The sequence below is a fragment of the Bufo gargarizans genome, chromosome 4 (genome assembly GCF_014858855.1).
Source record: "Bufo gargarizans isolate SCDJY-AF-19 chromosome 4, ASM1485885v1, whole genome shotgun sequence".
In the NCBI taxonomy this organism is placed as follows: Eukaryota; Metazoa; Chordata; class Amphibia; order Anura; family Bufonidae; genus Bufo; species Bufo gargarizans.
The window spans coordinates 530,470,704-530,493,922 of NC_058083.1; the positions used below are offsets into that span (position 1 = coordinate 530,470,704).

Below are 23,219 nucleotides of genomic sequence, written 5' to 3' on the forward strand. Positions count from 1 at the left end.
TGTTAGCCCGTGCACATCGCACGGTCTCGCAGTAGGAAAAGGGGCAGGCTATGTTAGCCCGTGCACATCGCACGGTCTCGCAGGTAGGAATAGGGGCAGGCTATGTTAGCCCGTGCACATCGCACGCTCCTGATGCTGGTTGCTTCCCGTCCTCAGAGGTGGAGAGGCGGTGCAATGTCACCGATGTCTGGGCAGCGACAGATGATGTAGGAGAAGGCAGCTGCTCTGGCCAAGTCCTGTGACTGCTCCCGGGCCCCGATGGCTATGCCACTGTTTCTAGTGTGCTCCTCTTGTTGGGCCATGTCCACTGCCCTCCACCTGCAGTCTGGATGTGGTCGTGTCTGGCTAATCAGTGCAGAAGCTGTGTCCATGGAAGTTTGATAGAGAAACATGTAAATGTCATTGTCCTGTCAGCCATGTTTGCTCACCTCATTTGTATTTGCCTCTGCAGTGATGATTCCTACATCCGCGCTGTATATGACCTCGCCAATCTAACCCAAGTAAGGATTCGAACCTTCCCGTACCACAGTGATCTTATATGGCACCTAAGCCCTCATGGATTCCGCTTTCGCAGAGCATGCCGGATAGCGCACCTTCACACCGGTAACCACCAGCATGAAATGATTTACATGTGGGGCGCTGGGGGTTATCCCCTGGTTATTGTAAAAAATGAAAATATATATGAAGATATTAAATAAGGAGAGAAAAGAATGAATGGCAGATCCACCGCTAATGCTATGATCTCATCCCTGCAGAATCTAGTATAAGACAAGCTCTTTCTAAAAAAGCTGGAACCAGCCCCAGACCTCACATGGATCCAGAGATCTCCAAATTCATTGCTCTGCTAGATTTATATCAAGCGGACATCTCAAGGGGAGTGTATGTTTTGCTGCAGCTAAAGGGGCGGCCGATGCTCTCCCTATCACAGCTCAGTGGGCGTGTCCATGCTCTCCCTATCACAGCTCAGTGGGCGTGTCTATGCTCTCCCTATCACAGCTCAGTGGGCGTGTCTATGCTCTCCCTATTACAGCTCAGTAGGCGTGTCCATGCTCTCCCTATCACATCTCAGTAGGTGTGTCCATGCTCTCCCTATCACATCCCATGGGGCGTGTCCATGCTCGCCCTATCACATCCCATGGGGCGTGTCCATGCTCGCCCTATCACATCCCATGGGGCGTGTCCATGCTCGCCCTATCACAGATCAATAGGCATGTCCATGCTCTCCCTATCGCAGCTCAGTAGGCGTGTCCATGCTCGCCCTATCGCATCCCATGGGGCGTGTCCACGCTCGCCCTATCGCATCCCATGGGGCGTGTCCACGCTCGCCCTATCGCATCCCATGGGGCGTGTCCACGCTCGCCCTATCGCATCCCATGGGGCGTGTCCACGCTCGCCCTATCGCATCCCATGGGGCGTGTCCACGCTCGCCCTATCACATCCCATGGGGCGTGTCCACGCTCGCCCTATCACATCCCATGGGGCGTGTCCACGCGGTATTTAGGATTTGGAAACGTCAGACAGGAGAGGCTCTGCTGCCGCTTTGCTAACTCTAGATAACTTCTGCCTGATTGCACGTCCCCGTGACGTCCACGATCCAATTGGATATCTGCTCTATCAACTTTCCATGTTCTTTTCTGCGCCGACCATGGTGATCACGGTTATTGGCGAATCAGGGTTCCAGGCCGGAGAGGGAGCGTGAGAAAGAGAGACCACCGCCAAGGGAGGTCAATGGCTGAAATTTAATTATGATCGAGCGAAAATGTGGGAAAAGCTATTAAAACGCAAATGTGGGAAAAATTATTGAAGCGCAAATGTGGGAGAAGTTGTTCCAGTTTAAGCATTGAGTGGAAGGAGGGAGCGCGCGGCAATTACAGAGGAGCTTCTGAAAGGTAAGTCCCCGTCACCTGCAGAGCAGGGGTTTATTCAAGTCTAAAATTGTAAAATGTCACCCAAGAATGAAAGAAAAAATTGTGACCTGTATTAACCTGTCTACTAGGTAGAGGAGGGTATATCACACCCAAAAATTGGTGAATATCACCCGAAAATGTAACTGACATAGTAGTGAAAAGACATAAAATAAAACACGTACAAATAAAAATAAAAAAAACTTGATTTATGAGGTGGAGGTCCATATGGAGTAGGAGTTTGAGGAGGCGGTGGACGTGGCGGTGGCGGTGGAAGCGGCGGTGGAGGAGGACGAGGCAGCCAACACAGGTTTTTAGTTTTAATTTACTTTTGTAAAATTAGGGTACACTCCAAAAGAGGGTGAAATATCCAAAATACAAGAATGAGCAGTTGCGCTGCAGTGTAACAATGGCGGCTCAGTGCCGGTATACAGGTCTATTCTGCCCAAGGTGCGGACAAGTCCTGAGGGATCCAGGCCTGGTTCATGTTAATGACCGTGAGCTTGTCCACGTTGGCTGTGGACAGGCGGCTGCGCTTGTCTCTGACGCCCCCGCCGTGCTGAATACACGTTCAGACAGTGCACCGGCTGCAGGGCAGGGAGCACCTCCAAGGGTAAAGGGCACGCTCAGGCCATGTGCCCAATGTGGAGACCCAGAAGTTGCAGGGGCAGACCCGTCAGCCAGTCCGTGTAGGCGTGTGCCCACTTACTGCTCCACCATGTTGGTGAAATGCTGCCTCCTGCTAAGACGCTCCATATCAGCTGGTGGTGCTGGTTGTTGTGCTGACAAAGCTTTTCCACATGTCGGCCATGCTAACCCTGCCTTCTGCGGTGCTGGCGGTGCCCCAGCTGCGTTGGTGACCTCTTCCTCTGCCCTCACCTTGTGCTTCCACTGTGCCCCCGCTGTCAGGTGGGAATGCCACCAGCAGCGCGTCTACCAGCGAGCGCTTGTACTCGCGCATCTTACGATCACGCTCCAGTGAGGGAATTAAGGACGGTACGTTGTCCTTGTAGCGGGGATCCAGCAGCGCGGCCACCCAGTAATCAGCACAAGTGAGAATGTGGGCAACTCGGCGGTCGTTGCGGAGACACTGCAGCATGTAATAGCTCATGTGTGCCAGGCTGCCCAGAGGCAACGAAAAGCTGTCCTCTGTGGGAGGTTTATCGTCTGTGTCTTCTGTATCCCCCCAGCCACGCACCAGTGATGGCCATGAGCTGGTCTGGGTGCCACCCTGCTGTGAACATGGTTCCTCCTCCTCATCCTCCACCTCGTCATCCTCCAGAACTGTACCCTGGCTGGACAATTGTGTACCTTGGGGTTATAGGTGCAGGAACCCACCCTCGGAGCCACTTGGGAATGACTGGCCGGAAACCCTACGGAATGATAAATGAACACAACCTGAAATAGGAAGCTGGTCACACTTGTATATAATGACGCCCAAGATATATAAACATTGATTGAATTATGGGTAGTCTTAAAAGATAAGTCTTTAATTAGGTAATGTTAAAATGATAGGCTCAACAAATAAATGTGTAATAACACAGACCTCTCATGGAGGACAAAAAGAACAGTTATTCCCTGCCAACTACAGTGAACTGGTCAGGTTTGAAAAAATGTGGAGCCAGGAGATGTGAACGCTGGCCCACTCGGAGGAGTGAGTTGGAGAACAAACAGGTGATAGATATATGGAGAGGGAGACAGATGCTGGGTCTCAACCCTACATTAATCCCTGTGTTCAGTCATGTGTGCTCCTGCCGTCTGACCCTAGATGGCCCTCAGACCTAATGTTTGACTGCCCAGCTTCGTCGGAAGTAAAAAGGACCAGTCACTTCTAGGAGATCAGATATAATGAAGAGAAAAGAAAAAATGACGACAAAAGAATTTGTCCCTGTCCCTACGCGTTTCACTGGCTTGCGCCAGATCGTCAGGGGACTCAGATATCACCAGGACCTCCGGTGAATGGTGACAGGCAGTATATGCCTATCTCAGCTATAAATGTTATGCTGCGGCAGCAGAGGACACAATCCTATATGTGACAGGCAGTACTTAGCTTGCTCGGTGTTCAGCTCGGGTCCGGGGTCCGCACCTATCCTGCGTGTGGCAGTGGCAGCGGATGATTCACGCTGGCGTCCTTTTAAAGATGCGCGCGTCCTCTAGGCTCCTCCCCCCATACCATGTGACCGATCACGTGACTGTGACGTATCCGGTCGCGTCATACGTTGTCACGTGAACGAGGGCGGTATCAGGCCCTCCATGCTAATGCGGCCACATTACTCAGAGGTGATTGGCCGCATAGCAGGAGGGGGAGGTGTCTACAGGTAGAGTCTATTAGTGGCTATGCGGAGGCGAGCCTCTCCCACTCCCCACAATAAACCCTATTCCTGACGAGTCAGGCACAGGTGCGTCTCTCCCTATTGTTATGGGAGGCGCTACCGAAGGTATTTTAGGCAAGTTACATATGTGACAGTTTAGATGGCCATTCACAGGTAGTATAGAGAAGAATGACTCAAGAACTTTAAACATTGAAGACGCAAATACAGTGTGGACATGAACAGATAAATGAGTATCTGTATGTAGAAAACAGCTCCTCAGCTGTAATGTCATAGTATTATCATAAATACATCAAAAATGACGCACCAGTAAAGAGACCAAGAAATGACGTCTGGGATACAGGATGAAATACATGTATACATACCAAATAACTCCCAAATAGAGGGATCTCCGGTGGCGTAATCTTGTATATGAAATACATTGTGTGGAGGTGTGTCAGGAAATGGACCACACATACGGTATAGGTGTTTTATGTTATATACCAAGCTGTAGGTGTCCTAATCCAATATAGACACGGTGGGTATATGGAGGATAAGTCTGTAGAGAATGCAGGTGATGGTAAGAGCTAATGTGTGGATCTAGATTCCTCAATCAACGAGCTGAATGAAAGCTGCTCATTGAGGCCTGTAGGATAGACAGTTTTAAGCTCAAAGATCCACCATGTCTCTCGCTGTAATATCCTCCTGTCCCAATTGCCCCCTCTCTTCAATGGGGGGATGGATTCAATACCCATAAACGTAATGCCTTTAAAGCTACCATTGTGGCTAATTTCGACGTGTTTGGCGAGGGGGGTATCCCTTTTGTTCCTGATGTCTCCGAGATGTTCCCCCACTCTCCTACGGAACTCCCTTGTGGTTTTACCCACGTACTCTAGTCCACAATGGCAAGTGGCCTTGTAGATGACTCCCTTAGATCTACAGTTCAAGAATTTCTTGATACTGTAGACCTTATTTGTAATGTTGCTTTTGAAAGTACATCCTTTTTTGATGAACGGACAATTTTTGGATGTTGTCATCATGAGAGGGAGAGAAGGGGAGATTCATACCAAAACCTACAGAAAACCTACTTCCACCAATGCCCTCCTCAATTGGAACAGTCACCATCCCCTCCCGCTTAAAAGGGGCATCCCTATGGGACAGTATTTAAGAATGAGGAGGAACTGTTCCAATATGAGAGATTTCAAACTACAAGCCGATGATCTACGGACAAGATTTAAGGCAAAGGGTTATCCAGATTCTACCCTTAGGGCAGCATATCAGAAGGCTTGTTCAAAAAATCGATCCGAGCTGCTGCACCCTAACAAGGCGGATAAAGGGGATAAACAAATCCGCCTGATCGGTACTTTTGATGGGGCAGCCAAAGAGGTACGGGAGGTAATTTCCAAACATTGGAACATCCTGTTACTGGATCCTGATGTCAAGGATATGGTTGCGCCCTCTGTTAACATCACTTACCGCAGGGGTCGATCGTTACGTGACAGACTTATACGCAGCCACTTCAGCGAGACCGACGACCGAACAGAAGGCTGGTTAAAACCGCCAGTGGGCTGCTTTCGCTGCAGTGGCTGCGTGGCTTGTCCGTTCATCAAAAAAGGATGTACCTTCAAAAGCAACATTACAAATAAGGTCTACAGTATCAAGAAATTCTTGAACTGTAGATCTAAGGGAGTCATCTACAAGGCCACTTGCCATTGTGGACTAGAGTACGTGGGTAAAACCACAAGGGAACTCCGTAGGAGAGTGGGGGAACATCTCGGAGACATCAGGAACAAAATGGATACCCCCCTCGCTAAACACGTCGAAATTGGCCACAATGGTAGCTTTAAAGGCATTACGTTTATGGGTATTGAATCCATCCCCCCATTGAAGAGAGGGGGCAATTGGGACAGGAGGATATTACAGCGAGAGACATGGTGGATCTTTGAGCTTAAAACTGTCTATCCTACAGGCCTCAATGAGCAGCTTTCATTCAGCTCGTTCATTGAGGAATCTAGATCCACACATTAGCTCTTACCATCACCTGCATTCTCTACAGACTTATCCTCCATATACCCACCGTGTCTATATTGGATTAGGACACCTACAGCTTGGTATATAACATAAAACACCTATACCGTATGTGTGGTCCATTTCCTGACACACCTCCACACAATGTATTTCATATACAAGATTACGCCACCGGAGATCCCTCTATTTGGGAGTTATTTGGTATGTATCCATGTATTTCATCCTGTATCCCAGACGTCATTTCTTGGTCTCTTTACTGGTGCGTCATTTTTGATGTATTTATGATAATACTATGACATTTCAGCTGAGGAGCTGTTTTATACATACAGATACTCATTTATCTGTTCATGTCCACACTGTATTTGCGTTTTCAATGTTTAAAGTTCTTGAGTCATTCTTCTCTATACTACCTGTGAATGGCCATCTAAACTGTCACATATGTAACTTGCCTAAAATACCTTCGGTAGCGCCTCCCATAACAATAGGGAGAGACGCACCTGTGCCTGACTCGTCAGGAATAGGGTTTATTGTGGGGAGTGGGAGAGGCTCGCCTCCGCATAGCCACTAATAGACTCCACCTGTAGACGCTTCCCCCTCCTGCTATGCGGCCAATCACCTCTGAGTAATGTGGCCGCATTAGCATGGAGGGCCTGATACCGCCCTCGTTCACGTGACAACGTATGACGCGACCGGATACGTCACAGTCACGTGATCGGTCACATGGTATGGGGGGGGAGGAGCCTAGAGGACGCGCGCATCTTTAAAAGGACGCCAGCGTGAATCATCCGCTGCCACTGCCACACGCAGGATAGGTGCGGACCCCGGACCCGAGCTGAACACCGAGCAAGCTAAGTACTGCCTGTCACATATAGGATTGTGTCCTCTGCTGCCGCAGCATAACATTTATAGCTGAGATAGGCACATACTGCCTGTCACCATTCACCGGAGGTCCTGGTGATATCTGAGTCCCCTGATGATCTGGCGCAAGCCAGTGAAACGCGTAGGGACAGGGACAAATTCTTTTGTCGTCATTTTTTCTTTTCTCTTCATTATATCTGATCTCCTAGAAGTGACTGGTCCTTTTTACTTCCGACGAAGCTGGGCAGTCAAACATTAGGTCTGAGGGCCATCTAGGGTCAGACGGCAGGAGCACACATGACTGAACACAGGGATTAATGTAGGGTTGAGACCCAGCATCTGTCTCCCTCTCTATATATCTATCACCTGTTTGTTCTCCAACTCACTCCTCCGAGTGGGCCAGTGTTCACACCTCCTGGCTCCACATTTTTTCAAACCTGACCAGTTCACTGTAGTTGGCAGGGAATAACTGTTCTTTTTGTCCCTACGGAATGATCCCTCTTTTTTCTCCTCCTCCTCCTCCTGGGCCACCTCCTCTTCCATCATCGCCTGCAGCGTTTTTTCAAGGAGACATAGAAGTGGGATAGTAACGCTGATAACGGCGTCATCGCCACTGGCCATGTTGGTGGAGTAGTCGAAACAGCGCAACAGGGCACACAGGTCTGGCATGGAGGCCCAGTCATTGGTGGTGAAGTGGTGCTGTTCCGCGGAGTAGGAGGAGGAAGCAACAGGAGGCAAACTGAAGCGCCCTGCAATCCTCGGTGGTGGAAGGACATGCGGCAAACTGCTATCCGCCTCAGGCCCAGCCGCCATTGCATTTACCCAGTGTGCTGTTATGGAGATATAACGGCCCTGACCGCGCTTGCTGGTCCACATATCCGTAGTCAGGTGCACCTTGCCACAGATGGCGTTGCGCAGTGCACACCTGATTTTGTCCCCCACTTGGTTGTGCAGGGAAGGGATGGCTCGCCTAGATAAGTAGTGGCGGCTGGGCACGACGTACTGTGGTACAGCCACCGCCATAAGGCCTTTAACACTCTCCGTCTCCACCAGACGGAATGGCAGCATTTCATAGGCCAGTAGTTTAGAAATGCTGGCATTCAGGGCCAGGGATCGCGGGTGGGTAGGGGGGCACTTCCTCTTCCTCTCCAGCGTTTGGGAGATGGAGAGCTGAACACTTCCGTGGGACATTGTGGAGATGCTTGGTGACCCAGGTGGTGGTGTTACTGGCAGATCCTCTGTTTGCAGGGTGGCAGGTGGCACTGTCACTCCCGAGGAGGATGAAGAGGCCGAGATTGCAGCAGAAGAGGAAGCAGGAGGAGCCAGAGACCTTTCTTGGTTTTTGAGGTGTCTGTTCCACTGCAGCTCGTGCTTTGCATGCAGGTGCCTGGTCATGCAGGTTGTGCTCAGGTTGAGAACGTTTATGCCTCGTTTCAGGCTCTGATGGCACAGCGTGCAAACCACTCGTGTCTTGTCGTCAGCACATTGTCTGAAGAACTGCCACGCCAGGGAACTCCTTGGAGCTGGCTTTGGTGTGCCCGGTCTCTTGCTGCGGTGGCCAGTAGGAGGCGTACTGTCTAGAGGACGGCCGCTCCGCTTTTGCACCCTGCTTCCTCTTCTCCTGTGCTGGTGCCTCTGTGCGACCACCGCCTCTTCCTCCGAACTACATAGGTCACTCGCATGACCTTGATTCCATGTGGGGTCGAGGACCTCATCGTCCTCCACATCATCTTCCACCCAGTCTTCACCCCTGCCCTCGTTGTTGTTCTGCACACTGCAGAAAGCCCCAGCAGTTGGCACCTGTGTTTCGTCATCATCCGAGACGTGCTGCGATGGTCCTTCCATGTCCTCATCTTGAAAGATAAGTGGTTGGGCATCGGTGCACTCAATCTCTTCCACTTCTGGGGCAGGGCTAGGAGGATGGCCCTGGGAAACCCTGCTAACAGAGTCATCAAAAAGCAGAGGAGACTGCTGCATGACTTGGGGCTCAGACTGCTTGGCTGATGTGCAAGGGGGTGAGGTGAAAGACTGATGGACATCGGCTGCAGGTGCCATCTGTGGTCTTTCAGCAGGAGACTGGGTGGGAGACAATGTGAAGGAACTGGAGCCACTGTCAGCAACCCAATCTACTATCGCCTGTACTTGTTCTGGCCTCACCATTCATAGAGCCGCATTAGGCCCGACCAAATACCGCTGCAGGTTCTGTCGCCTACTCGCACCTGAGATAGGTGTTTCACTTGTGCGTGTAGCTGGCACAGATCGACCACGTCCTCTCCCTGTAACAGGAGCTCCACCAGCAGCACCACAACCTGGGCCACCGATGCCCAACCACTTATCTTTCAAGATGAGTACATGGGAGGACCATCGCAGCACGTCTCGGATGATGACGTGGTGCCAACTGCTGGGGCTTTCGAAAGTGTGCAGACCGACAAGGAAGGCAGGGGTGAAGACTGGGTGGAAGATAATGTGGAAGACGATGAGGTCCTCGACCCCACATGGAATCAAGGTCATGCGAGTGACCTATATAGTTCAGAGGAAGAGGCGGTGGTCGCACAGAGCCACCAGCACAGCAGAAGAGGGAGCAGGGTGCAAAAGTGGAGCAGCCGTCCTCTAGACAGTACCCCTGCTACTGCCCAATAGAGATGTCGCGAAAACATATAATTTTCCGTTCGCGTACGGCGAACACGAATTTTCGCAAATGTTCGCGATCGGGCGAACCGCCATTGACAGGCGAATTTTAAAACCCACAGGGACTCTTTCTGGCCACAATAGTGATGGAAAAGTTGTTTCAAGGGGACTAACACCTGGACTGTGGCATGCCGGAGGGGGGTCCATGGCAAAACTCCAATGGAAAATTACATAGTTGACCCAGAGTCGGGTTTTAATCCATAAAGGGCATAAATCACCTAACATTACTAAATTGTTCGGAATAAAGTGCTTTAAAGCATCAGGTATGGTGTTGTATCGATCAGGTAGTGTAAGGGTTACACCCGCTTCACAGTGACAGACCAAACTCCCCGTTTAACGCACCGCAAACAGTCCATTTGCACAACTGCAAATTCCCCATTTGCACAAGGTTGGATACCAAGCTAGCCATGTCCCGTGCCTTGTCCTCACTGACGTCATTGAAGGTCTCTTCCTCCACCCAGCCACGTACAACACCAAGGGTCCCCGAAAGGTGACAACAAGCCCCCTGGGACGCCTGCTGTCTTTGGTCTTCCACCTCCTCAAAGCCACCCTCCTCTTCTGACTCCTCTTCTTCAGACTCCACTCTCTGCGTTATTATAAGGTGTGTTAAGTAGTACTATTCTTATCAGTTTAATCCCTGTTACGTCCCCTATCAGGGGACGTGTATATGGCATCGATTTTAGGAACCGGGAGATGGAAAAAGATGCTTGGTTGGTCCTCCTACTTCAAATTTGGGGCACTGCGCGTGCGGTGTGGTGTGTTAAGTAGTACTATTCCTATCAGTTTAATCCCTGTTACGCCCCCTATCAGGGGACATGTATGGAATAGATTTTAGACAACCGCAAAGAGTTGTCAATAGTTGACACACTCATGACATACATTGTATTCCTCTATGCGTCAATCTTGGTGTAGTGATGACTGTGCTCGTGCGCACGTTTGGAAGATTGCAGGTGATGGTTTTTTTTCAAAGCCTATGGTCGTGCTGAGGTAGTTCAGTGACAGTTAAGTGACCCAGAAAATAATGATTCTGCAGTGTGGGCCCATTGTTGGCCTAGTAGGCTTTAATGATCACCTTAGATGATCACAAAGAAAATGTATGTTTTTTCTATGCAAAATTATCCAGCCGATCGCTTTTGGTCTGTTCATAATGAAGCATCGACCTTATCATCTGGGGTGTGCAACATTGCCAACACACTCATAGAGGTGGTCGCTTCATTGTGATACGCAAGCCCCTTCACCACAACAAGGTACCGATCACGAAGGGGAATTGACACTTGTATGTGCCTTTTATTTTGTTTGGTTTTTGCAGCCACAGTGCAGCACTAGAGGCCAGAAAAATTAGGCATGTACAAATGCCTGAAAAACTAGGTATTGTTGCAGCTGCTGTAGCAGCGGTTAGAAAAATTGATGTTTCCCAGGCAGAAAGTGCCCTAAAACATGGCGGCTTGAACCCTAGTTGGTGGCGGATAATTCACGCAAGTCATCCGGCATTCAGAGATAAAATACAGCAGCGTGGGGACCATTTTTAGCCCAAGGCATCTCATCTCATCAGGCCTTTTTTAGTTGAATGTATCGCCCACTGTCAGTCCCTTCAGGATCCATGCCTCATTCATCTTCATAAAGGTGAGGTAATCTAGACTTTTTTGACCTTCTCTTCTCAGTGACAATACCTCCTGCTGCACTGAAGGTCCTTTCTGACAGGACACTTGAAGCGGGGCAGGCCAGAAGTTCTATCGCAAACTGGGATACTTCAGGCCACAGGTCAAGCCTGCACACCCAGTAGTCAAGGGGTTCATCGCTCCTCAGAGTGTCGATATCTGCAGTTAAGGCGAGAGAGTCTGCCACCCGTCGGTCAAGTCGTTCTCTGAGGGTGGACCCCAAAGGGCTGTGGCGATGTGTAGGACTTAAAAAGCTCTGCATGTCCTCCATCAACAACACGTCTGTAAAGCGTTCTGTCCTTGCCGCCGTGGTCGTGGTAGGAGGATTACTTTCACCTCTTCCCCTGTTAGATTCCCGTTGTGCTGTGACATTACCCTTATACGCTGTGTAGAACATACTTTTTAATTTATTTTGGAACTCCTGCATCCTTTACGACTTCCGGTAATTCGGTAACATTTCAGGCACTTTCTGGTTATACCGGGGGTCTAGTAGCGTGGCCACCCAGTACAGGTCGTTCTCCTTCAGCCTTTTTATACGAGGGTCCCTCAACAGGCATGACAGCATGAAAGACCCCATTTGCACAGGGTTGGATGCCGAGCTACTCATGTCCCGTTCCTCGTACTCACTGAAGGTCTGTTCTTCCCCCCAGCCACGTACAACACCATGGGTACCAGATAGGTGATAACGAGCACCCTGGGATGCCTGCTGTGGTTGGTCTTCCTCCTTCTCAAAGCCACATTCCACCTCTGATAAGGCTGTTTCTGGTGGTGATGATGGTGACCACAACTCTTCCTCTTCACGCTCATCTACCGCCTGATCCAGCACTCTTCGCAGGGCACGCCCCAGGAAGAAAACTAATGGGATGATGTCGCTGATGGTGCCTTTGGTGCGACTGACTAGGTTTGTCACCTCCTCAAAATGACGCATGAGCGTCCAGTAACGTGGCAAAAAAATTCCCAGCTCCGCAGAGGCTGTCCTAGCACCCCGGTCATACAAATACTCGTTGATGGCTTTTTCTTGTTGGAGCAGGAGGTCAAACATTAGGAGTGTTGAATTCCAATGTGTCGGTCTGTCGCAAATCAAGCGCCTCACTGGCATGTTGTTTCGCCGCTGAATGTCTGAAAAGTGTGCCATGGCCGTGTGGGAACGCCTGGAATGGCCACACACCTTCCTGGCCTGCTTGAGGACGTCCTGTAAGGCTGCTTTCACACTAGCGTTCGCTGGTCCGCTCGTGAGCTCCGTTTGAAGGGGCTCACGAGCGGACCCGAACGCAGCCGTCCAGCCCTGATGCAGTCTGAATGGAGCGGATCCGCTCAGACTGCATCAGTCTGGCGGCGTTCAGCCTCCGCTCCGCTCGCCTCCGCACGGACAGGCGGACAGCTGAACGCTGCTTGCAGCGTTCGGGTGTCCGCCTGGCCGTGCGGAGGCGTGCGGATCCGTCCAGACTTTCAATGTAAGTCAATGGGGACGGATCCGTTTGAAGATGCCACAATATGGCTCAATCTTCATGCGGATCCGTCCCCCATTGACTTTACATTGAAAGTCTGGACGGATCCGTCCGAGGCTATTTTCACACTTAGCTGTTCTATGCTAAAAATAATGCAGACGGATCCGTTCTGAACGGAGCCTCCGTCTGCATTATTATGAGCGGATCCGTTCAGAACGGATCCGCCCGAACGCTAGTGTGAAAGTAGCCTAAGCCTGGGTACTTATGCACAAAGCGTTGTACAATCAGATTACACACATGTGCCATGCACGGCACATGTGTCAACTTGCCCAAATTCAATGCCGCCAACAAATCGCTTCCGTTGTCACACACCACTTTGCCGATCTCCAGTTGGTGCGGAGTCAGCCACTGAACCACCTGTGCGTTCAGGGCGGACAGGAGTGCTGGTCTGGTGTGACTCTCTGCTTTCAGGCAAGTCAACCCCAAGACGGCGTGACACTGTCGTATCCGGGATGTGGAATAGCCCCTGGGGAGCTGGGGGGGTGCAGTTGATGTGGAGCAAGACGCAGCAGCAGAAGAGGACTCAGCTGAGGAGGTTATGGAAGAAGATGGAGTAGGAGGAGTAGAGGAGGTGGCAGCAGGCCTGCCTGCAAGTCGTGGCGGTGTCACCAACTTCACTGCAGAGCCACGTATTCCATGCTTGGCAGCCGTCAGCGGGTTGACCCAATGCGCAGTGTAGGTGATATACCTGCCCTGACCGTTCTTTGCAGACCAGGTATCAGTGGTCAGATGGACCCTTGCCCCAACACTGTATGCTAGAGATGCCATGACTTCCTTTTGCACAATAGAGTACAAGTTGGGGATTTCCTTTTGTGCAAAGAAATTTCGGCCGGGTACCTTCCACTGTGGTGTCCAAATAGCTACAAATTCTTTGAAGGCCTCAGACTCCACCAGCTGGTATGGTAAAAGCTGGCGGGCTAAGAGTTCCGACAAGCCAGCTGTCAGACGCCGGGCAAGGGGGTGACTCTGTGACATTGGCTTCTAAACGCTCAAACATGTCCTTGACAGACACCTGACTGTGGGCAGATGAGATGGAACTGCTGAAGGTGAGAGGCGGAGTGGCGGGTGGTTGAGAGGGGGCAAGGAGGACAGCAGTGGTTGACGTGGCTGAAGATGCTGGACCAGGAGGAGGATGGTGGCTTTGAGCTTGTGTGCTGCTTCTACTCGTCATCATGTGTTGATCCCATAGGCGTTTGTGATGTGCAATCATGTGCCTTCGCAGAGCAGTTGTACCAAGGTGGGTGTTGGGCTTCCCACGACTCAGTTTCTTTTGGCACAGGTTGCAAATGGCATCGCTGTTATCAGAGGCAGACACACAAATAAAATGCCACACTGCTGAGCTTTGCAATCACCGATGATAGGCAGGTAACTTTATTCAATGGCAGGAGGGGGGTGCAAGGGTTGCAGATACAGCTGCTGTATCTGCAGCCCGTGCACCCCCCTCCTGCCATGGAATAAAGTTACCTGCCTATCATCGGTGAGTGCCGCTCGTTTTGTTCTCTTCTCCTTTGTATCATATATGCTCACTGCAGCTACAAGCTGAGCACCTCCGTGAGGCACCACTCCTCGGCAGTCGCATCCTGATAATTTTAGGTTTGGTGTAGTGCCACTGGTTTTCTGCTCTACATTTCATATAAGCTTTGCAATGACGGCATTCTGGTGGTGGCAACAGCATGCGTTGATTGGCGTGCTGTCTGGCTGACCCCGGGTGCCGATACATGCTGTCTGACTGTGCCACTAGCTCCTTGCCACGACCTCCCCCTGCTTCCAACTCATCTCCTCCTTCTCTCTGTCTCCCCTTCTGAACTTTCCCCCTCTTCTTCTTCTCTTCGAGCAGGCACCCACGTGGCATCCACGGACACATTGTCATCATCAACCGCTTCACTTGTATCTGACACCTCAGCAAAGGAAGCAGCAGCGGGTACAACATCATCATCATCATCACACTGTACGTCCATGTGTGTGATGCTGCCTGACTGAGACATATCCCTGTTATCTACATCCTCTGGCAATAATGGTTGCGCATCACTAATTTCATCCAACTGATGTGTAAATAACTCCTCTGAGGGATCAAGTGAAGCGGCTGTGGTGGCTGTGGTGGTGGTGGCTGTGGTGGCTGTGGTGGTGGTGGTGGTGGTGGTGGTGGTGGTGGTGGTGGCGGCGGGAGAGTGGTGACCAAAGCTGAGCTGGAGGAGGATGGTGCGTCAAGGTTCCGAGCGGAAGCTGTAGAAGATTGGGTGTCCTGTGTTAGCCAGTCAACTATGTCCTCAGAACTGTTTGAGTTCAGGGTACGTGGCCTCTGAACACTGGGCATTATTCTAGGGCCAAAGGGACTCACAGCACCACGGCCACGACGGCCCCTGCGGCATGGACTGCCTCTGCCTGACATTTTTTTAGATAAGTTAAGTTGTTCTATGCGTGCAAGGTGCTGTGCCACCAGATCTGAATGGCGCTGAAGTGACACTATGGACTGGCAGCTGGGCCAGTAACTGACTGCTATTTATTCAGTCACAATTGTTGTTTTTCTTTAAATGGAATCGAATGTGACACCAGATATGAGTGGCGCTGGTGACACTGTGCACTTGCAGGGCTGGGAGCCTGACACACACGCTGGCAGGCAACTGCAATTTGATTACACAGAAAAAGAAAAAAAGCAGACTGATGTTCTCGCCCTAAAAAGGGTTTTTTGGGAGATCAGATGAGTCCTTCAGGACTGGAGTGGACACAGAACACTGCCCTAGCTAACACTTTCCCTATTGAATCAGCAGCAGCCGCACTGTCCCTGCTCTCACTAACACTGCAGCTTCTGAATGAATCTAAGATGGCTGCTGTCCAGGAGGTGGGAGGGTCTGGGAGGGAGGGGCTGCTGCTGATTGGCTGGAATGTGTCTGCTGACTGGGAGGTACAGGGTCAAAGTTTACTCAATGATGATGTATAGGGGGCGGACCGAACATCGCATATGTTCTCCCGCTGCGGCGAACGCAAACAAGCTATGCTCGCTGGTGAATAGTTTGGGACATCTCTACTGCCCACCGCAGCAAGGGACCGAGCACACCAAAGCCAGCTCCAAGGAGTTCCCTGGCGTGGCAGTTCTGCAGACAATGTGCTGACGACAAGACCCGAGTGGTTTGCACGCTGTGCCATCAGAGCCTGTAGCGAGGCATAAACGTTCTCAACCTGAGCACAACCTGCATGACCAGCGTCTAAGTGCAAAGCACGAGCTGCAGTGGAGAAGACACCTCAAAAACCAAGAAAGGTCTCTGGCTCCCCCTGCTTCCTCTGCTGCTGCAGTCCCAGCCTCTTCATCCTCCTCTGGAGTGACAGTGCCACCTGCCACCCCGCAAACAGAGGATCTGCCAGCAACACCACCACCTGGGTCACCAAGCATCTCCACAATGTCCCACGGAAGTGTTCAGCTCTCCATCTCCCAAACAGTGGAGCGGAAGAGGAAGTACCCCCCCCCCCCCCCCCCCCCCCCCCGCGATCCCTGGCCCTGAATGCCAGCATTTCTAAACTACTGGCCTATGAAATGCTGTCATTCCGTCTGGTGGAGACGGAGAGTGTTAAAGGCCTTATGGCGGTGGCTGTCCCACAGTACGTCGTGCCCAGCCGCCACTACTTTTCCTTCCCTGCACAACCAAGTGGGGGACAAAATCAGGTGTGCACTGCGCAACGCCATCTGTGGCAAGGTGCACCTGACTACGGATACGTGGACCAGTAAGCGCGGTCAGGGCCGTTATATCTCCATAACAGCACACTGGGTAAATGCAGTGGCGGCTGGGCCTGAGGCGGAGAGCAGTTTGGCGCATGTCCTTCCACCACCGAGGATTGCAGGGCGCTTCAGTTTGCCTCCTGTTGCTTCCTCATCCTCTACCGGCTCCTCATCCGGTCAGCGTAACACCTTCACCACCAACTTCAGCACAGCCCGGGGTAAACGACAGCAGGCAGTTCTAAAACGTATCTGTTTGGGGGACAAACCCCACACTGCGCAGGAGCTGTGGACGGGCCTTGAAGAACAGACCGATGAGTGGTTGGTGCCGGTGAGCCTCAAGCCCTGCCTGGTGGTGTGCGATAATGGGCGAAATCAGATTGCCATGAGGGTTTTTAAGATTTGATGACACAGGAATGCAGGACCTCCTGAGATGGGGACTTCTTCTTCTTGCTTCCCTTTATGATTGTTCACTGTGTACATGCACATATTGTGGCACTTTATTATCCATTGTTTATTGGAGCACGTACAACCTTATGGTCGCCTTTCTCTACTTGGATATTCTTTGATCTTTTTGATACTTTATGAAATGATATATTTTTAGATATTGCTATCATGGAATATATGTATATGAAATGTCTTTCCCTTTTGCATTAGTCATTGATTATCTATATGATGCTTGTAATGTGTATTCAATTGTTCTTTTCCTACTTTGCGCTTGCGTTCTTGGCCGCCTTTCCCCGGTGCATGGTCCCTTATCCCCTTGGACAGAGGATATGGGTGTAGATATGAGTGTGGATTGAATCATATAGTCTTCTTATATCTATACTATAATAAAGAAGATGATCCAACGCTCAGGGCACATTGGGGTTGACAATAATATGAACGAAGCCAACAGGTTAGAATGAAACTCGCGCTATTGATGTGACTATTTGATTGTTTTGTGTGAAGCTCGTCGGGGGAGGGGTGTCCTGATTCTATTGAATGATGTTGATTATCTTGTGCTTCTCTTCTTTTCGTTCATGCATTGCTCATCATGGATATCTGGATCACATGTATAACTCCATCATGCTCTACTTTGGTCTATTATATGCACAGTTTGTTTCATTTACACGTGACTATGGAGGTACATTTTGAATGGCATGTGTAATCATATGTAACTTGTAGATTTACCATAATGGCTTTTCAATGGACATGTATCTCGGATCACTGTGCCCTGTTCACATACCGGAACCAACAGCATCTGCGTCTGTTCCGCCGATCTATTGGGGGATGTACTTGCGCGGCCTGGCGCTCTTGGCTGACGTCGAGGCCGTGATGCGCTTCCAGAGCGCATCGCGGCGTTGACTTCCAGTTGGGCGCCATCTTGTGCATGCGCACCTGCTTATCCGTCACGCCGGTTTTCCACGGCGCCTGCATCTGCGCTAGGACCATGCACCGGAGAATATCCAGGTAACGCCCACATTCGCTTCTCCCTGGTTCCTCCCTTCTTCATTATTCGAATGTTCTGACCACAACTCTACTCAATTATCGATAATCATGACGACTATAATAGTCTGGAAACGTCAATGTATATCCACATGGACCTCTGAGGAAGCTAGCCGTGTATAGCGATAGGCGTGAGGTTTCTTCGCCCTCCTCCCTTTTGGGTGCCACCATGGTGTCTCTGAGGAGTATATTGTCCAGGAGATGGTAGCTATGTGCTGCTATCTTCTTTGTTGATTGTATAGACATTGATAGTTTTTTTGGTGGTGACTTTGAATCCCGTACATGATTTTACCCAGCTGTGGGGTCTCCTCCTAGTATGTTTCATCTTTGGCGGTGCGGCCTATTTGTGGTATTTCTTTTCTTTGAAAATCAAGAACACTCCTGCGCTCCCATACAAGAAATCCACCATCAGGGATTTGAAGGGTCAGACCATCCCTGATGAAGGAGCCCGACGGCTCAGAAACGCGCCGGATGAACTTTGATCTCTGGGAGCACCAGTAGCACTTCGCAGTGACGTCACACGCACAGAAAATCCTGGACGCCAAATCTGTAGTCTGCTCCCTCGCACCACCCAGCTACCGGCCGGAGCAGTGTGAATGCTGGTAGGTGAGCAGTTCCCTACACACAGGAACGGGAACCCGGAACATTCATCTAGCCACTCCACTCGATTTGTTATATTTCTACCGACCAGCGCCAGTGTAAGTTTGTACCATAAGGTAATTAACATTTAACCTATTTCTTTTCTTTGTTTTGTTCATGTCTGCTTTTTGATACCAAGGCCAGGACTCCCCCATTATAATAATAAGGTGTGCCCCCCGCTGTTGGCATTATAATGGGCAAAATCTCGTTGCAGCTCTGGGACTAGCCGGTTTGACGCACATCCCTTGCTTGGCGCATGTGCTGAATTTGGTGGTGCAGAAGTTCATTCACAACTACCCCGACATGTCAGAGCTGCTGCATAAAGTGCGGGCCGTCTGTTCGCGCTTCCGGCGTTCACATCCTGCTGCTGCTCGCCTGTCTGCGCTACAGCGTAACTTCGGCCTTCCCGCTCACCGCCTCATATGCGACGTGCCCACCAGGTGGAACTCCACCTTGCACATGCTGGACAGACTGTGCGAGCAGCAGCAGGCCATAGTGGAGTTTCAGCTGCAGCACGCACGGGTCAGTCGCACTACAGAACAGCACCACTTCACCACCAATGACTGGGCCTCCATGCGAGACCTGTGTGCCCTGTTGCGCTGTTTCGAGTACTCCACCAACATGGCCAGTGGCGATGACACCGTTATCAGCGTTACAATACCACTTCTATGTCTCCTTGAGAAAACACTTAGGGCGATGATGGAAGAGGAGGTGGCCCAGGAGGAGGAGGAGGAGGAGGAGGAAGAGGGGTCATTTCGTAGGGTTTCCGGACAGTCATTCCCAAGTGGTTCCGAGGGTGGGTTCCTGCACCCACAACCCCAAGGTACACAATTGTCCAGCCAGGGCACAGTTCTGGAGGATGACGAGGAGGAGATGGAGGAGGAACTGTGTTCACGGCAGGGTGGCACCCAGACCAGCTCATGGCCATCACTGGATCCGGGATTAATTTCCAATGAAATGTATTACCGCCTTGACGGATCCGGTCTTCCAGTCTGCGCATGCTCAGACCTTTAAAGAGCTGAAAAAAATAACTACTGGATAATTTTTTCTGGATGACACTGGAGAGACGGATCCGGTATTTCAATGCATTTGTCAGACGGATCCGGATCCGTAAACAAATGATAAAATGGAACTGCCTGCCGGAATCCAACAGCGCTGGTGTGAAAGGGGCCTTAGTCCAGTTTGGCTGTCCCTATTGGTCGGGTCCTGAACCAGTTGAGAAAGGTAATTGTCTTTGGTTATTGCCAAGAACCTTTTTCCTTTATGAGATCCTTTTATTGTCTCTGTAGTTATACAACAAAGCAATCAAAAAGTTGAATGTCCCCAAAAATAGTAATAATGATAACGACAAGTTATCCCACATGAAATAAGCCCTCACACAGCGCATTCATTTCTGCGAAGCACCTGTGGCATCAAAGTGCTCACTCCACCCCTTGATAAGTCACCTGAGGTGTGCGGTTCCCAATACGGGGTCACTACAGGGTTTCTGCTGTAGAGGTCCTCACAAAACCAAACCGCAAACCCACGGCTACTCAGTCACGTATGACCCCGGCCTCTGAATTGTTTGGATAAGTAAGTGCATTCAAAGGTGAAGTGTCTGGAAGGGGTTAATAATAAGCCACCATTTTCAGATGCACCTGAACTTCTGGGTTATAGTGCTGCAGCCCGAAATGTTAATGCTTGCTACACCCTTCCCAAAGACACTGCCCACTACACCCTTCACTGGGTTAAATACACTGCCCACTACACCCTTCCCAAAGACACTGCCCACTACACCCTTCCCTGGGCCAAAGACACTGCCCACTACACCCTTCCCAAAGACACTGCCCACTACACCCTTCCCAAAGACACTGCCCACTACACCCTTCCCTGGGCCAAAGACACTGCCCACTACACCCTTCCCAAAGACACTTCCCACTACACCCTTCCCAAGACACTTCCCACTACACCCTTCCCAAAGACACTGCCCACTACACCCTTCCCAAAGACACTGCCCACTACACCCTTCCCAAAGACACTGCCCACTAAACCCTTCCCAAAGACTCTGCCCACTAGACCCTTCCCTGAGCCAAAGACCCTGCCCACTACACCCTTCCCAAAGACACTGCCCACTACACCCTTCCCTGGGCCAAAGACACTGCCCACTACACCCTTCCCAAAGACACTTCCCACTACACCCTTCCCAAAGACACTGCCCACTACACCCTTCCCAAAGACACTGCCCACTACACCCTTCCCAAAGACACTGCCCACTAAACCCTTCCCAAAGACACTGCCCACTAGACCCTTCCCTGAGCCAAAGACCCTGCCCACTACACCCTTCACTGGGCCAAAGACACTGCCCACTACACCCTTCCCAAAGACACTGCCCACTACACCCTTCCCAAAGACACTGCCCACTACACCCTTCACTGGGCCAAAGACACTGCCCACTACACCCTTCCCAAAGACACTGGCCACTACACCCTTCCCAAAGACACTGCCCACTACACCCTTCCCAAAGACACTGCCCACTACACCCTTCCCAAAGACACTGCCCACTACACCCTTCCCTGGGCCAAAGACACTGCCCACTACACCCTTCACTGGGCCAAAGACACTGCCCACTACACCCTTCCCAAAGACACTGCCCACTACACCCTTCCCAAAGACACTGCCCACTACACCCTTCCCAAAGACACTGCCCACTACACCCTTCCCAAAGACACTGGCCACTACACCCTTCCCAAAGACACTGCCCACTACACCCTTCCCAAAGACACTGGCCACTACACCCTTCCCAAAGACACTGCCCACTACACCCTTCCCAAAGACACTGCCCACTACACCTTCCCAAAGACACTGCCCACTACACCCTTCCCTGGGCCAAAGACACTGCCCACTACACCCTTCCCAAAGACACTTCCCACTACACCCTTCCCAAAGACACTGCCCACTACACCCTTCCCAAAGACACTGCCCACTAAACCCTTCCCAAAGACACTGCCCACTACACCCTTCCCTGAGCCAAAGACCCTGCCCACTACACCCTTCACTGGGCCAAAGACACTGCCCACTACACCCTTCCCAAAGACACTGCCCACTACACCCTTCCCAAAGACACTGCCCACTACACCCTTCCCAAAGACACTGCCCACTACACCCTTCACTGGGCCAAAGACACTGCCCACTACACCCTTCCCAAAGACACTGCCCACTACACCCTTCCCAAAGACACTGCCCACTACACCCTTCCCAAAGACACTGCCCACTACACCCTTCCCAAAGACACTGCCCACTACACCCTTCCCTGGGCCAAAGACACTGCCCACTACACCCTTCACTGGGCCAAAGACACTGCCCACTACACCCTTCCCAAAGACACTGCCCACTACACCCTTCCCAAAGACACTGCCCACTACACCCTTCCCTGGGCCAAAGACACTGCCCACTACACCCTTCCCAAAGACACTTCCCACTACACCCTTCCCAAAGACACTGCCCACGACACCCTTCCCAAAGACACTGCCCACTAAACCCTTCCCAAAGACACTTCCCACTACACCCTTCCCTGAGCCAAAGACCCTGCCCACTACACCCTTCACTGGGCCAAAGACACTGCCCACTACACCCTTCCCAAAGACACTGCCCACTACACCCTTCCCAAAGACACTGCCCACTACACTCTTCCCAAAGACACTGCCCACTACACCCTTCACTGGGCCAAAGACACTGCCCACTACACCCTTCCCAAAGACACTGCCCACTACACCCTTCCCAAAGACACTGCCCAATACACCCTTCCCAAAGACACTGCCCACTACACCCTTCCCAAAGACACTGCCCACTACACCCTTCCCAAAGACACTGCCCACTACACCCTTCCCAAAGACACTGCCCACTACACCCTTCACTGGGCCAAAGACACTGCCCACTACACCCTTCCCAAAGACACTGCCCACTACACCCTTCCCAAAGACACTGCCCACTACACCCTTCCCAAAGACACTGCCCACTAGACCCTTCCCTGGGCCAAAGACACTGCCCACTACACCCTTCACTGGGCCAAAGACACTGCCCACTACACCCTTCCCTGGGCCAAAGACACTGCCCACTAGACCCTTCCCTGAGCCAAAGACACTGCCCACTACACCCTTCCCTGAGCCAGAGACACTGCCGACTACACCCTTCCCAAAGACACTTCCCACTACACCCTTTCTAAAGACACTGCCCACTACACCCTTCCCTGGGCCAAAGACACTGCCCACTAGACCCTTCCCTGAGCCAAAGACACTGCCCACTACACCCTTCCCTGAGCCAGAGACACTGCCGACTACACCCTTCCCAAAGACACTTCCCACTACACCCTTTCTAAAGACACTGCCCACTACACCCTTCCCTGAGCCAAAGACACTGCCCACTACACCCTTCCCAAAGACACTGCCCACTAC

The 23,219-nt window shown here is 51.3% G+C and overlaps 1 protein-coding gene across 1 annotated transcript in view; it reads left to right on the forward strand.

Annotated features, from left to right (window-relative positions):
• The first annotated feature begins 293 nt into the window (after positions 1–293).
• Positions 294–23,219, forward strand: part of LOC122934819 (cytochrome P450 4B1-like) — a 55,852-nt gene continuing 32,926 nt past the window's right edge. The window contains exon 1 of the mRNA XM_044290519.1: positions 294–603. Coding sequence (XP_044146454.1) covers positions 330–603 — 274 coding nt within the window. The 5' untranslated portion in view covers positions 294–329. The remainder of the gene's footprint in view (positions 604–23,219) is intronic.